General features: G+C 46.2%; 1 protein-coding gene across 2 annotated transcripts in view; it reads left to right on the forward strand.

Moving 5' to 3' along the window:
- Positions 1-16247, forward strand: part of SPTLC3 (serine palmitoyltransferase long chain base subunit 3) — a 638325-nt gene that overhangs the window by 266069 nt on the left and 356009 nt on the right. For both annotated transcript variants that reach the window (XM_085612694.1, XM_085612695.1), the window contains exon 4: positions 2388-2536. In XM_085612694.1, the coding sequence (XP_085468820.1) occupies positions 2388-2536 (149 nt within the window). The remainder of the gene's footprint in view (positions 1-2387; positions 2537-16247) is intronic.

Here is a 16247-nt window from a genome sequence, read left to right on the forward strand (position 1 = left end):
CAAGATTTAAAGGCTTGTTTACAGAAAGCGAGTTTGTATAACAATACAGTAAACAAGGTTTGGGCAATGGGAGGGACGAACTTGAGCTGATCAGCCTAAACCAAATAAAACCAGTAGATAGAAAGACCGAAAATGTGAGCTACAAACCACGAAGCCAATGGGAAGCAACAGGTGGAATGCATTCTTAGGTCAACTTTCTGAATGTCCCCAAGATGTCATTAGCAAACCAGACAGCTGTGCTGTCTGGCAAGCTGCAACCTAAAAAGGAAGGTTTAGGCCTGGCAAAAGGTGCATTTTGCCAGTTCAAAATGGCAGTTTAAAACTGCACAAACAGGCTGCAGTGGCAGGCCTGATGAATGATTTAAAGGGCTACTGAAGTGGGTGTCACAATAAGTGCTGCAGTCCCACTAGTGGTGTTTAAATTATGGGCACTGGGTACATGTTTACTAGAGACTTACAAGGAAATTAAATAGGCAATTGGATGTAAGCCAATTTTGTCATGTTTAGAGGAGAAGCACAAGCCTTTTAGCACTTGTTAGCAGTGGTAAAGTGTGCAGAGTCATAAAGCCAACACAAAAGGCTTCAGAAATCAGGGCTGGTGAAGGCAAAAGGTTTCGGGGTGACCATGCAAAGGGGGCCAGGTCCAACAGCACCAGTGAAGTTTACTAGGCTACCGCTGCACATCTATTTACACAAAGCCCTATGTAATCGCTGGATTCCCCCACTGCCTCCCATGCCTTCAGCCTCATTGATCAGCAGTGAGACTCCGCAATATGGTGGTACTATGCAGCTGGGTCAAATGTAGGGTAGATATTATTGTATTGTATTGGTATTTATATGGCCCTTACTAGTCCTGATGAATTGTTCTTTTCGATGGGTTGCAAGCTATTCCTTGGGAGCCCCGTCTTAAACATTTAGTGAAATATTACCATGGTTGTTTTTATACTCTGTGGAATTCAAAAAGAGTACACATCTCCGAGAATGCACGCTTGATTTCAAAATAACACTCCTTTGCAGTATGGCTTCCTTATTTAAACATCCTTTCATCTTCTCGTATGCTACCAAGCTCTAAAACTGAGCAGCCACAGGCAAAGTCAGTAGGTCTGGCTTTAATGTGCCAATACCTACAAAAAACATTTGTTCACACTGCATGCTTTAGCATGTAAAAGTCAGACCCTCTTTCTTCCTAATGCATGTTCACCTTGTGTCTGTTGTGGTGGTAATGGTGCATGAAAGTCTGTCTCCTTTGCCTCTGAAGGTGCTGTCGTTTGTGTCTGGTCTGAGAGTGGAGAATGCATCAGGCCAAAGACCTCACCATGGTTGAAGAAATTCAAAGTGACTACTTTTACAAAAGTAAATGGTGATGGTCAGTCCGTCAAGTAAACAACAAAGTTAGTCTTTGTGCCTTCGAATGTGTTTCTCTTGGTTTCCCACTTTAAATCATGTATTATTTAGTATTGAATTGTACTGCCATTTTTATGATACCCACACCCATGTCTACACACCAAGGTGCCTCTTTGTGGGCATGTAGGAGACTACACCGTTCATTGTCCTTGGTTGGGAGAGTATGATTTTTATAGTGTCGCCTTTGCAGTAAGAGTTTTGGTGTCGTGCCAGAGCCGTGTCTCTTCATGTTTAACTTGTAGTCGCAGTTTCAGCAGTTAAGAGATGAAGCGATGACCTGCGCCAGTGACCTGGTGTGCTTGCCATAGGCCTTCTAAGCAGGGCGACTGGATGTTGAGATCCTGCATGCTATGCTATGCCATTTTGCTAATTTACTACATGACATATAATCCCCAGACTGGTGCATAATTTCCAGATTAAATAAAAGTTGTAAACTGTAGCAGGCTATTTGCAGAGGTTATCTGGGCAGCTTTAAGGTGATATTGCTTTATGCAGGTGCTGTTTTGTTATTGATGAAGTTAACCTTTGACCATTCAGAACTGATGGGAGTTAAAATGACATAGTAGTGAAATTCTACTGCCTCAGAACGTGTCACATTATGTTGCATAGTTTAGTCAAGCCTGTTGCATAATTTGGTTCTTAACTGCTGCCTAATGTCAGTGTCCCACTTATAGGTACTGGAGCTGCGGTTGGATAACTAACAACCTCTGACTTTTGCCTCCAACATCCTTGTGTCTCACCTCTTACTACGTTAGGCTTTACCAGTCCTGTATCTGTGTCCCTCCGCTGACAAAAGCTTTTTTGCTTTATTTTTTATCGCAGCATAATTAGTAAAATAGTTATTTGGGGCTTAAAAGGGAAGCCACAACAATTGGTTTTGCCAGTGCTTATTTCTCTAAAGTGCCTGTGTGTCTTTTGAAGGGAAGAGGGTGATGCGCACTTTCGTCTAGGTGACTAACGCTTTGTGATGCTTTCCCCTGCAGACACACTGGCAGAACCATCAAAGACGTCATTAACATGGGCTCTTACAACTACCTGGGCTTTGCAGAAAACACCGCCAGCTCGCTGAAGTTGGTGACGGATCAAGTGAGGACTTACGGGGCAGGCGTGTGCAGCACTCGGCAGGAAATGGGTACGTAGGCCGACCCGAGGCCGCGCTGTCCCCGTTGCTATGGTTTCCGTTGCTACCTGTGCTGCATTTCCGGAAAGCCGACGCCACAGGACCTGCTCTGCTTGTTGTTCAGCGTGACATGTTTATATTGGTTGCATTTCCTTCTTGCAGTTCCACTCCTCTTTTTTGTCCAAGAGAGTTGGGCGTGGGCCTTGCGAAAATACTAGTGCATAGGATTTCAATCTCGTTTCGCCAAGGGTTTGGGCAACCAGTGCCAGCTCAGTGTCGACACTTGATACGTCACGTAATACTATGAAGCTTTACAAAAAAACAGAAGGCTCGTATCAAATGCCATCAGCCCATGTAATAGGCACGCCAGCTCCCTGGCTGCCTGCTGATGGTAAATCTATCCAGAGGGAAAGAATTCCTCAAATTCTTGTGTAGTAATGCTGTGTCGCAGTTAATGATGCTTGCACCTCCCAGCTCTTGAATTCAGATCCAGTGGCTAATCTCTCCGACCACGCTTCCACCACCATGCCCAGTGGGGAGACTGATGCCCAATATGCTGCTGACCGCGCCTTCTGTTGGCCCGGCTAAGACTAGTTACTGCGGAGTGAGGAGCTCTTAACAGCAGGAGCAGTGGCTACCATGGTTAGAGATGGGCGAGCCTACAGCCCGCGCACGAGCAAAGCTCTGAAAACGTTTGCAATTTAAAAAATGCAACAAACATCACGTAAAATATGAGAAAGTTTCAATACATTTTTTATAGTCTTTTTTTAACTTGGAAACTTTGGTAATACGTCACAATTATAGCAGGGCACTGACAAGTACTTATTACAAGTGATAGTTTTTAAAGATTGAACTGTTAGCGAAGAGGTAAGATAGTTGTCATGTAAACCTTTAAAGCCCCAGATTATTATAGAGAAATGATATAGTCTATTAAACCAAATCAAACAAAATAGGTTTTCATACAAATAGTATTCTGAACTCATATATTTGCAAGTGCTCTAATACGCCAAAATTAAGAAAATAGAGTTTTGGTGACAAAACATATTTGTCTAACATTACTCAGTTTAAGCAGGGAAGCAGTGATCTATCTATCCAGACTTTCTGGATTCACTTTGTGCAAATCAATCAGTAAACGGGTATCTATTTGTCTTTCCTTACGTTAAGGCTTTGTGTTTACCTCTGTGCATTTTTCTGCAGTTCTTATATAGCGTGAATTTAAAGCACTATACATTAGCACCAATTACATTACACATTCACACTTTATAGGCAAGGGAGAGTAAGGTTTTCTAGATTCACTTTGTGCAAATCAACCACTAAACGCATCTATGTGTCTTTTTTTGTATTTGAAGGCTTTGTGTTTACATCTGTGCATTTTTATTCATTTATTATGTAGCGTGAACTTAGAGCTCTATTCATAAGCACCAGTTACATTACTCTTTTTATAGGCAAGGGAGATTAAGTGATTTGCCCAGAATAATAGCATGTTGCACAGATGCAGAGAATTGAACCTTGCTCCCCAGTTGCATAATCAGCAGCTTTGGCCATAATGCCACATCCTGGTTGGAGAGAGGGCGGCAGACCGAAGCCATTTGAAAGCTCGGCTCGTTATGGGCTTGAAGTTCCAACATGACCTCGAACTGAGCCAGGCTTGAACTTAGCTTGAGGTATCAGTGGCTCTCCCACTTCTACTATTGATACAGCAGGCCCAGTGGCACAGGAGCCCAGATCCCTGAGGGGGCCCATTGAAACCTGGTAGTTGCTGTATTTTACTACCCTCACAGCAGTCACAGGGCCGTTTTCCTTGCTTGACCCAGGGCCCATGGCACCCTTGCTACGCTTCTGATTTAATATGGTCTCTAAACAACTTTACTACAGATATAAGGGTGCTACACAGCAGCGTGGTAACAGTAAAAACCAAACTGGGGTCTGATATGGAGGAGCACTTGACCTAGGCATGTCTTCGATTTGAACCTTTTATCTATAATTCTAATCTTAATATTGGTCTCTACTGAAACCGACAAAACTTCTTATAAAAATGTTAAAAATCCTTTTTAACAATTAGATAAAAACATACAAAAAGAAAGACTGCATGAGAACCAGCGGGAGATTGTGGTGCTAAATAAACGTTCTTGGCCTCATATGCAGGAGTCACGCCATACTTGGAAACTACAGCCTCAATATTTGACGCAGCTGTAGCCGTAAAATTGGCCATAAAAAAGAAGATATCAAGGTCTTGATTTGAACCATTGGGAAAAGTGTAATTTTGATGTTCCTCTCAGTTCTTCTTCCATTAATTAACCTGTATTAAATCTTAGCGGCATTCCACTGCACTTTAAATATATAGTATAACAAACTTTCCTAATCTGTGTTAGATTTTACCAACATTCGTAAAGGTTGGATAACGTTTTGCTCGTCCGAAATATTGATGTGTCATTGTAACTTTATTCCAGTACAACTGATCTGTCTGGAAACTAATATTTGGCACTGCATTTTTAATAACTGATTGCAAAGCTGCTGTATGAAAAAGCAATGCATACTCCAGCAATGTAGAACTGTAGTATTTCTGCTGCATTTCTTTCTTAACCTCTTCAGTGCCCCGCCCTTTCCCGCCCTGTGCCGGGCGTTGAATTAGCGGGCGGGGTTCATGACGAGATAGTCTCGTCATGGGCACAGCGCAACCGTGCTCCATGACGAGACTATCTCGTCATGGGCACTGAAGGGGTTAATAAAGAGAAGCTACATGAGTGGGACAGAAGTTATTTCTTTATGTAGGTGTTTCATGTGTTTTTGGTAGCAGTATTAATTCCATCGTGATATGCCACCTAAAGCTTCACAGTAAGTATGTGACAGCCTAGTTTCAACCTCAGACTTTGAACTGGAAAACTCATTTTCAAAGAAAGAGTTTTTTAAAGAATTTTACCTTTCAATCTTATTCAAATAAGTAGCATTTCTAAATTAAATATTTTCCACTCCAAAGAATGCCTCATAAATCGTTAACAGATTGCCAAGTGTTTTGACCCTTGTAAGCCTAGAAAAATACTCATACTTTTACTAGATGTTGTAAACCATGCAATTTACTAGATGTTGTAAACCATGCAATTTACTACCTTCATTAATATTTACTTTGAGCCCTACACATACTGAACATCTCAAGCCTTTGAAGGTTTTTCACATGGCCTGATGTGCCTGTAAAAAAGTAATCTTTCACTGTTGGGCCATTGTGCCTTTTGCTTGTACAATGTTTGTATAGAATACAGCCGGAGGCTTTAAGTTTTTGCCATCCTTCATAGCAGCCCTTTCTTATGGACTAATTGATGTTTCTTGGCATAGGTGTTATAGAGAGCACTTTTTGCACAGCCCGCAAAGGAAGCATTTAAGAAACCCATATGCGAATGTTTCCAGTTACTTCGTCTGTCCATACCCTCCAGTATCCATTGGTTTCCCTGACGATCAGCCCCCTTTCTCCTAGGCGGACTACCGTTTTGTTTAGTACCTTTAGGCACTACATGCTTAATACCCTTTCTTCAACACTTTGGAAATTTTTTCAGCATCCCTTTTCTGCCTATTTCATTCTTCAGTTGACTTTATTTGAAGCTGGATAATTGCATTACAGCACAAAGTGGATCAGATCATTTTACTGACGGAATGGCAGGGAGGAAGATAAGACATGGAAGTCAAAACCAAAGGGGATGATGGACGAAGTGTTGAACATGGCAAGCACTCACCCCCAGTCAACTGATCTGGGTTTAACCCATCATCATTCTTTTTTTTATTTTTATATTAACATTTTGGAAATGCAGCCAACATTTCAACATACAAAAAACAAGTAGGTCATGTTACAGTAGTATCCAGTCTCCAAGTCTACACCGTAGCCTAATAGCCGGCGACACAATAATATTAAGCAGCTTTACCACACAGATGTAGCAACACATAATCACTCAATCGGATAAAGTTGCAGATAGTCAATTAAGTACACCCAATAGTCTCGGGGCCTCGACCCTCCAGGAAGCTCCTCCTCATACGTTTTGAGAGTGTCTCTGCAAAATGTCAAGTCCGTAATCCATTGCTTAATCGTAGGGGCTAGTTTACTATTCCAACAGAGCGATATTCGCCTTTTGGCCAACAATAGTGCTATCACAGCAAATTTACGTTTGATAGATCGCAATTCAGGCAAAATCCTCAGCAAACAGGTCTTTTCTGAACATTCCAGCTCCAGCCCCACCATTTCGCCCACCATCTTCACCACCTTTACCCAGGATTCCGCCACTGCCGCACATCTCCAAGCCAAGTGACAGAAATCTGCCCCCTCCACCCTACATCGGCAGCAGCGCGAGTGTTCCCTTAATCCATACTTGCAAAGTCTAGCCGGTGTATAATAGGTCTGGTGCAGATATTTGTAGTGCAGCATTCTAAGATTACCATTTGGTGTCAGCAATGCAGTCAATGAACAGGCTATATCCCATTCTTCCAGCGTCAGCGGATTATCTAACACACTATTCCATTTTCCCATTGATTTATGCGTATTGCCCGCTATGTCCTCTTGCAGCCTACCATATAGCCTCGACACCAATTTAGTGGCAGTGGGTGTTATCAGAAACTGTAAAGCTAGTAACGGTGACGGTTCCTCAGGAAACGAAGGATAAAGTTTCCGCAGTGCACTTTGCAGCCTGTAATATGTGAATTTGAACAACGACGTTTGGTTACTAATAAATGTAAGCTCGCTCAGTGACTGAAACGTCCCATTGTTAAACAGATCCCCCATTGTTGTTATGCCGACCTGCCGCAAAAGTCCCATCCCCACCTTCTCCTGTGTTACCGACAATTCTGGATGGTGTAATAGCAGCAGAGCTGGCGCGTATAATGGCAATTTGTGTGCTTTTTTACCCATTACTCGCCACGCCTTATTTGTCGTATCTATTGTATTTATATCTCGCTTATGCAGCGGAGCGCGCACATGCGTAACAATTGCCCGCAGTGGAACTGGCGCTGCGTCCCCCTCCTCTATGGCAGTGTGTGTCCGGAACGGGATGGGGTGGTACCAATAGTGCGCAAATTGCGCCTGCGCGCACAGATAATATAACATAAAATCCGGCACTCTGAACCCTCCTTGAGCATACGGTAGCGTCAGTGCTCGCAACTCAATCCCGGCTTGTTTACCCGCCCAAATTCATCTAAGCACCATCGCTGATATTCTACGGAACACCGCGGCCGGTGGCTGTATCGGTATATTATTGAATAAATACAACAGTTTGGGCAAGACGACCATCTTGACAATGGCCAATCTATCTGCCAGCGATAGTGGCAGCGTTAGCCATCTATCTATTTTCCCTTCCAGCGCTCCGACCGCCCTACCATAGTTGGTGCGAAGCACCACCTCTGGGTCCCTATGGTACCAAACTCCCAGATAGCGCACCGGGTCTGTTTGCCATTCAATTGGATAGTCCAACTGGTGTGGGTGGGTAGTGTCCGACAATGGGACAGCGACCGACTTTGCCCAATTAATGCTTATCCCGGATGTCTGTGCAAACCGAACATACTCCCGCAGTAATGCATTTAAATTCACCTCAGGATCGCGCACATACAGCAACATATCGTCTGCATATAACGATATATAGAGCGGCCTTTGAGGAAACTGCAGCGCTGAATAGTGATGCCCCTGCCGTATCTTACACGCCAATGGTTCCATAGCCAGTGCAAATAGCAAGGGGGACAGCGGGCAACCCTGCCGTGTTCCCCTGCAAATAGGCATCGGCCCGGATACATATCTGTTGACTCTAACACGTGCCGTCGGGGCCGTGTACAGTAGCTGTATCCATTGCAGAAATCGCAACGGAAATCCCATCCGGCGTAGTACCTTGTGCAGATATGGCCATTCTAGTGAATCGAATGCTTTCGCAGCTTCCAGGAGGACCGCAGCTGCTTTAGTCGATGGCTGTAAATAATGCGACAATGCAAATATTGTTCGTGTGTTATGCGTTGTGGATCTGGTGGGTATAAATCCCGACTGGTCCGGCAATATCAACCGGGTCATTAGCGGCTGGAGCCTTTTAGCCAATAGTTTGGCAAGAATCTTCGCGTCAACATTAATTAGGGACAGAGGTCTATAAGACTCGCAACTCTCAGGGTCCTTGTTTGGTTTCAATAGCGCAATGATAAGCGCTTCACGGAGCGTGGGCGGGAGCAACAGCTGTTCGTGAGCATGCCCATGCATCCCAACCAAATGGGGTGCCAATTGGTCAGTGAATGCTTTGTAGAATTCGCCAGTGAACCCATCCGGGCCCGGTGCTTTCCCATTTGGCATTGATTTAATCACCTCCGTCACCTCCTCCACTGTAATAGGTTCCGCTAAATACTCTCTGTGTGCATCAGACAGCCATGCTATTGCTACCTCCTCTAGATAGTCCCAATCTCCTCTTCCGACGCTGTCTGCCGTGACTCGTACAGTTTTCCATATGTAGCACTAAATTCCCTGAGTATATCCTGTGCTCCATTTTGCATGGCCCCCTTTTTATTACGCACCCCTCTTACTATCTGTGGCACCTTCCCCGCACAAATTTTAGCAGCTAGAGTTTTACCTGGCCTACCACCTTCACCATAGGCCATGGCTACCTGGCGTTTCGATATGTACTTGAGCTCGTCCTCTGCAAATGTTTGGTATTCAGATATTATGTGTCTTATGTCGCCTAATAGTTTAGTATTTTGGGTACGCTCGTATTCTCGCTCTAACTTGTTAATTTTCTCCTCCCGGCTCACCAACTGCTGACGGATGTCTTTCAGTATGCCAGCACTGGTGCCAATACAAATCCCCCTAATGGTAGCTTTAAACGCCTCCCACAGCAACCCAGAGTCTTCCGTTGTGGGCGCATTCAGTTCAAAATACTCCGCAATGGCCGTACTTATTGCGTCCGCATATAATGGGTCAGTCAGTGCCCTTGCATTAAAGCTCCAACTAAACGGGGGGGGTATATAATCCGGCAGTTCAATCGTTAGTTTGACCGGATTATGATCCGATAGGGTCCTAGGCAAATGGCACACGGATCTTGTCCATAGGAGTGCTTCCGCAGATCCCAACCAATAATCTATCCTGGACCAGCTATTACTAACCGCTGTCGTATGTGTCACCTCCCTACTCTCCAGGTTCCTTGTCCGCCATATATCCTCAAGACCCCTGTCAGCCATGATAGCCTGCAATTTTCTCCTAGCCCTGGTATGAGGTTCAGTCGTGCCGCCTGATCTGTCCCACCTATCCTGCAGCGCTATATTGAAATCTCCCCCCCCAGATCAATGGAATGTCAGGTAGTCCACCAAGCTGATTCCACACCCCATTATAGAAGTCCGGGTCGTCCACATTTGGACCGTATGTATTGACCAGTGCTACTTTATGTCCCCTCAATCTCCCCGTTACCAGTACAAAGCGTCCTACATCATCCTTAAACGTATTGTCCACATCAAACTGTACCCCTTTTCTTATTAAAATCATGACCCCTCTAGAGTACGAGGAGTACGACGAGCAATGCACTGTCTCCGCCCACCTACTCCCAATGAGCATGGGTGCTGCTGGTGTGATGTGCGTTTCCTGCAACATAGCAATATCAATGTGATGACGGTCTAAGTACGCCAATACCTGTCGTATTTTCTTGGGGTTGTTCAGCCCTCGCACATTCCATGTCAGGAATGACAACCGCTGATTACGGAACGTGCTGTCTCCCATCTTCCACCTGATTGTCTCGCATTACAACGGCAACTGGCTGACAGCGACTGCCACTAAATTCAACCCAGACAGTCCCCTTCCGGTCTCTTGCCTCAATACCACTCTGTGCATCTGGAACACCCCCTTCGTACCACAACCTACTTAATGATCCCCAACTCCCCCCCAACCACTTCAGCAACCCAACTCTGCCAAAGACACTCCCCATTGCAATGGAACATCACAACCCAACTTGGTTTGGGGAACACCCGCGCGGGGTATCCGCCAAGAGCGCACACTTTCATCCAATCTAATGGATGTGGTCGGTTGTACATTCGGAATACACGCAAGATCCCAGTACCTCCCTGCTTAGTCAGAACACCCGGCACATATCCCAACAGTGACGTTTTATGTGATGATCCAGTGTACAGTGCGCTATGATGTCGCCTGGCCCATTATTCCCAACATTCCTCCCGTCAGCTCTCCCATAGTGTCGTGTGCCCTGAGGCGTGTGGGAGGGAGCTCATATCTACCAGATGTGCGGCATAGGCTGCAGCTTACCTCCCGCGTATGTGACATCGTTCATACCGCCCCCAGTGCGAAGCAACCTCCCACAGTCATTACCTCCTGTGCAGCAGCAGCAGCGCCCAGCGCAGCCCCCGCTGCACCAGCCCCAGCCGTGGCCATTAACGTCCCCAATCACATATATGGCACTCTCCCCCTCACATCAAACCTCAGTTCGAGTCCATGCCTTGATCCACACATCGTTGCTCCTTGCACCTATTGGTGATCCGCTTGACAAAGTCTTGGGCATCTTTAGGCGTCTGGAGAAGTGCCGTTTTCCCGTCATAGGTTACCTTCAATCGTGCTGGGTATAGCATAGCATACTCGATCTGCAGCTCTCGGAGTTTCTTTTTGACCGGATTGAACTCTTTGCGTGCCATCTGGACCGACACCGTGAAGTCCGGGAAGAACTCCAGCTCGTTTCCCTGATAGCTGACCTTGCGTTTGTCTCGGGCCATGTGGAGGATGGCGTCGCGGTCTCGATACTTCATGATCCTCGCCACTATAGGTCTCGGAGGCAGGCCAGGTTTGGGCCTCGGGCTAGCGTTCTGTGCGCGCGTTCCACCAGGAAGACGGGTGAGAGGGATTCCGCTCCAAACACGTTCTTGATCAAGTCCTCCACAAAGGTCTCCATCTTCGCTATGTTTGTGGATTCCGGAATGCCCGCGATTCTTACGTTATTGCGGCGGGAACGCGCCTCCAAATCCTCCGCCTTGTTTTTAATAACATCCAGCAGCCGTTCCATGTCTGCACATTTTCGGGTCGTGGCGTGCGATTCATCTTCCACCGCCGAGATACGGGTCTCAGCTTCCACCAGTCTCTCCCCGTGCCCATCCAGCTTAGCCGCCATGTTGTCCACCGGGAAGGTAATGGAGTCTAGCTTGCCATGAATGTCCTGCAAGCTTTGCTGTATAGCCTGCAGGGCGCCCTCCATACCCGTTGGTGCCACCTGCACAGCCTCCGCAGCCTCCTCCGGCGTCTCTGACAGCGCTTTCGCGGATTTTTTTGCGTCGAAATGTAGTTTAGACTGGACTCGATCGTGCTTTCCCATTTCGACGATCACCTCCACGTGCCTGCTCGACCACTGCACACGCGCACTTTACCCTGCGGAGTAGTGCCCCGGACCCCGCACCGCCGCTCCACCACTGTATCCTTTGCCTTGGGAGCACCACTTCGACCCATACGCCACTGCCGTGTTTCCGACTCCGTCAGTGGTTCGAGAGCAGGCCTCAGGCGCCCAGGGCACTCCCCACCAGTCCGGTACGCTCGGCCGCCGGAGCCGCTCCCACCAGAACCTCCCGGCTCAGCCTGTTAGTAGCTCAGCAGTCCACGCATGTGTCGCGGCGCCAAATCCAGCCGTTTTCCGGTCGCACCTGCCTCCCAATCCCATCACCATGAGCAAGGCTCGGCACTCACATGGTATGCAGCAACCGCAGGTCTGATGTCGTGCTCAATTACACACTTGCTGTGGGTCACCGGTCGCCGCGATGGTGGGCGCCATTTTGCGTCCGGCGCCGGCCACACCTCCGCACTCTCACCAGCGATCTTTCTCTGGGCCGCTCTCAGGTGTCGACATCAGCGACCGCCACCGCTTCCAGGGCACTTCTGTGAGCGGCGCATGCAGCCGTTCCGCCCCTGCGGCTCACGCCCGACGAGCCCACCTCGGTCTGAAAGCCGCATCGGGCGCCGCCATCTTGCCCGACTCCGAGCCGGCAATGTTAGCCCGGAGTGCAAATCGCTGCGTGGCACCTTTGCTCCGTGGCTGCAGGTCACCTCAGCTGTTCCCCGGCATGCCCAGCTGTTCCGACGTCCTAGGATGCCGTTTTTATGCCACTAGGATCTCCGCATGTTGCTTAATTATGCTGCTTCCTTTTACCGACCAGCGGAGCCGTCTTAGCAGGCGGCCATCTCGCCGTGCGCCCTCTAGCGCCCCCATCCATCATCATTCTTTAGCTCACCCTGCCACCCCAGTTCAGACATGGCCATATGCAAATCAGTCTGACCCTGTGCCTCATGGGAACAGTCCAGCCCGAACTGCCAAGCCATGTCTTCCCTGGATCGGAAACAAGCATCGTGGGACTGGTTTCTGGCTAATCAGCCGTCATCAGTCATCCCGCAGGGGTGGTGCTTGTATGCAGATCAACTCTGTCACTTCCGGTGTGGTATTAAGCCAGCGCAGAATTGCACAACTCCACTTAGCAGTGCTGTAAAGAAATCTCCTGATCCAGTCTGCCTTCTGGGGATACTAAAGGTGAGGAATCTGTGGTTAGATATACACCAGAAAGAGTTATATAAAGCAAGTAACTGGTTCCTGGCCATTCCACTCACATTCCAGTGGTTTTGAGAAGGTTAGTAAGAAAAGAACCAAACATGGTGATGCAGTCTACTTCCGACCTTTTGAAAGCCACCCCATTTTCAAGTAAATGTCTGGGCTCTCCGTTTTCACCCTACAGGAACCACAGGATTACTCTGTTGATCCTGCCTTCATTTTAGGACAATTGACTCTTGATTCATTAGATTTCTGGACCCACAGTTCCCAGTCTCCTCTGACTACAGTTAGGGCAAGTCTGTTCGAACACAACTAGGTTGACTGTTCAGTCATTCCTTAGAAGATAGTAATCCTACTTTTTATCATCCCTGAATATGCAGAGCGCTGTACTAAGGCATAGCCACCTTTTGAAGAACGAAGTGACTGACTGGAAATTCCATACCTGTGGGAACTCAAGATTCTAGGTTTTGCTCTGTTTCCATGGCAGCCTTTCCCTGCACCAGGAGAACCCCTGCATTGGGGTTCCTAATGGTACTACTTCTGCGACCTAAGCCTGCACTATTATTATTTTCTTATTGTAGGGGATATCCTTTATACCCCTAAGTGGCCCAGCCAGAGTACGATTCACCTGCAAGCCCCCTTACCAGTCTCCCAGGGGTACAAATTGTTGTACCTGTGTATAATGTCATTGAGCCACCTATTATGAAGTACTCTCCCTAAGAATTTACAATTTAAGTTTGATGATTGCAGGGTCCCCTCCTGCTTCTTCATACATAAACCATCAGGTAATGCCCATAAGATCTTGATGAGCCCATCAGAAGTTAGTTAACATGGGCACCTTCTCAAGTCCATCAGGAAATTTAGAAAGAACATCTTTTAGAGTAAGCACATTTCGTGTCTTTAAAGGTGTTGCAGCATTATAACTTATTTGAAAATTATCTATTTTTATTTTTATACGAAGCAATGTATGTTGACACCCTAACTTCCTGGTAGGTCTGGCTAAGGTCACACAACCTTGTGTAAATAAAATCCAGTGTTTGTCATACAGAAAGTATCACAGAAACTGTGCTCCTCCACTCTTGTTATTTAGTTCTACAACAAATTTCGAACCACAGCAGAATGTGTTCAACTTTCAGCCCTAGTACAGAGCTGGCATTGACCCTTCACGAAGAGGCACGGCTGTGTTCTCTTACCACATATTAGAAGGTCATTGAATGTGAGGGACATCCATTTTAATAGACATTAGTCCATCTGGGCCATCACGGTCATCACCTCAAATTGCTTCTGTTAACAGAGGTGGTGGTGGGCTGCTGAAACTGTTTTAAATGCCTCAATAGGATTCATATTAAGATTTGCCAAATTTACTGATGCTTCTGCTGCAGGTGATCCCTGAAACAGCGCTGATGGTGGTGCGTGTGACAGCAAATTGTCGGTTAGCTAAAATCACACGGCAGCCGGGGTAACTAAGGATTTACGCTCCCTCTCTTGCTCTTTTAGTTCTTGATGAGTTCTTTGTTCTAGTGGTCCTTCGTGCTTTGCTTAGGATGCACCAAGTACATCTGCACCTGTCTCAGTTTTGTACTCATCCCGAAAAACCTTCAGTCCCATCTCATCCACAGCTCTAGAAATTAGACACAAAGCGACTGATTCACAAAGGTAAGCTTAATAAAAAAAAAAAAAAGAAAGGCCTAGCTGTTTGTGTGGACTTCTCCGCCCCAAGTGGAGAATCTCTGCAGTTGTTAACTTACTATTAAATTGCAGTTTTGGGAATACTGAAAAAGAGTAAACTTACACAAATGTCTAAGTTGACCTTTGTGAATCAGGGCCTAACTTTGGATGGTGAGCTACCGTACCCAACCGGCTGTGGGGAGTTCAGTCCTTATTTTGGACCTGGAGATTGCTTGAGGATGGGCCTATTCAATTCAGGTTGTGAAGGTTTTTTTGGCTCCTTTACTCTTCCCGTGGTAAACCTACTGTCCATGGGTACCATCACATTACCATCCGTGATCTGAAATGGGTTGTGAGGCTAATGTACTTGCAGCGCCACTTTAACATTTTGCCTAAACAAGTAGAAGTCACTTATTTTCTCAGCTATGTAAGCTAAAACAGATTCATTGAGGAGTGTGAGCTAGAAAATGTGGATCTTCAACTCCGACCTACCCACTGTTTGTACATAAAATCATTCAAGGTGAATAACCTGAATCGTGTCTCTCATGAGTGAAAACTAAAAGAAGCTGTGATTGTGTACCTCTCTATTCATTGGGTTTTTACAAGGATAATCGTTAGTCTCTTGAAAAAACATGCAGTGCAGCTTCTTAGACTTCTGGTTTGGCTAAGTCCAGATTCCATTGAAGAAGTGTTCTTGAAGATCATGTCATTAGGTCTTTCCAAGTTTTTCTAATTTCTAAATAGCTCCACAAATTTCAAAAGAATTATGGAGTGTTGGCGCATTCTGTTGGCTTCCAGGTGGCTGCACCATGTCCTTGAGATCTTGCCTTCTGGTTGTCGAATAAACCCTGTTGTCAACCATATTGAAAGCTTCAGTGGATTACAAATGCACCAGAAACACATGGATTACCCCCATCCATTAAGTGGAAGAAATCGTGCATTACTTGAAAGCCAGTCTGCGGCGGGTCCAAGACGTGTTTTCTCCAATATATGTTGGCAGTTTGACATAGAAGCCTCAAACGCCTTACCCAACTATGTAGACCAGTTGTGAGAAGAAAGAATGCTGGATCCAGGGATAGGTTTTACAACAATTTAAATTGATGTCAGTCACTCTGCTATGCAGTCCATCGGTGCTTTAGCCTGTGCGTATCTTTACATACAGGAACCAGCAATAGGATTCATATTAAGATTTGCCAAATTTACTGATGCTTCTGCTGCAGGTGATCCCTGAAACAGCGCTGATGGTGGTGCGTGTGACAGCAAATTGTCGGTTAGCTAAAATCACACGGCAGCCGGGGTAACTAAGGATTTACGCTCCCTCTCTTGCTCTTTTAGTTCTTGATGAGTTCTTTGTTCTAGTGGTCCTTCGTGCTTTGCTTAGGATGCACCAAGTACATCTGCACCTGTCTCAGTTTTGTACTCATCCCGAAAAACCTTCAGTCCCATCTCATCCACAGCTCTAGAAATTAGACACAAAGCGACTGATTCACAAAGGTAAGCTTAATAAAAAAAAAAAAAAGAAAGGCCTAGCTGTT

The sequence above is a fragment of the Triturus cristatus genome, chromosome 6 (genome assembly GCF_964204655.1).
Source record: "Triturus cristatus chromosome 6, aTriCri1.1, whole genome shotgun sequence".
In the NCBI taxonomy this organism is placed as follows: domain Eukaryota; kingdom Metazoa; phylum Chordata; class Amphibia; order Caudata; family Salamandridae; genus Triturus; species Triturus cristatus.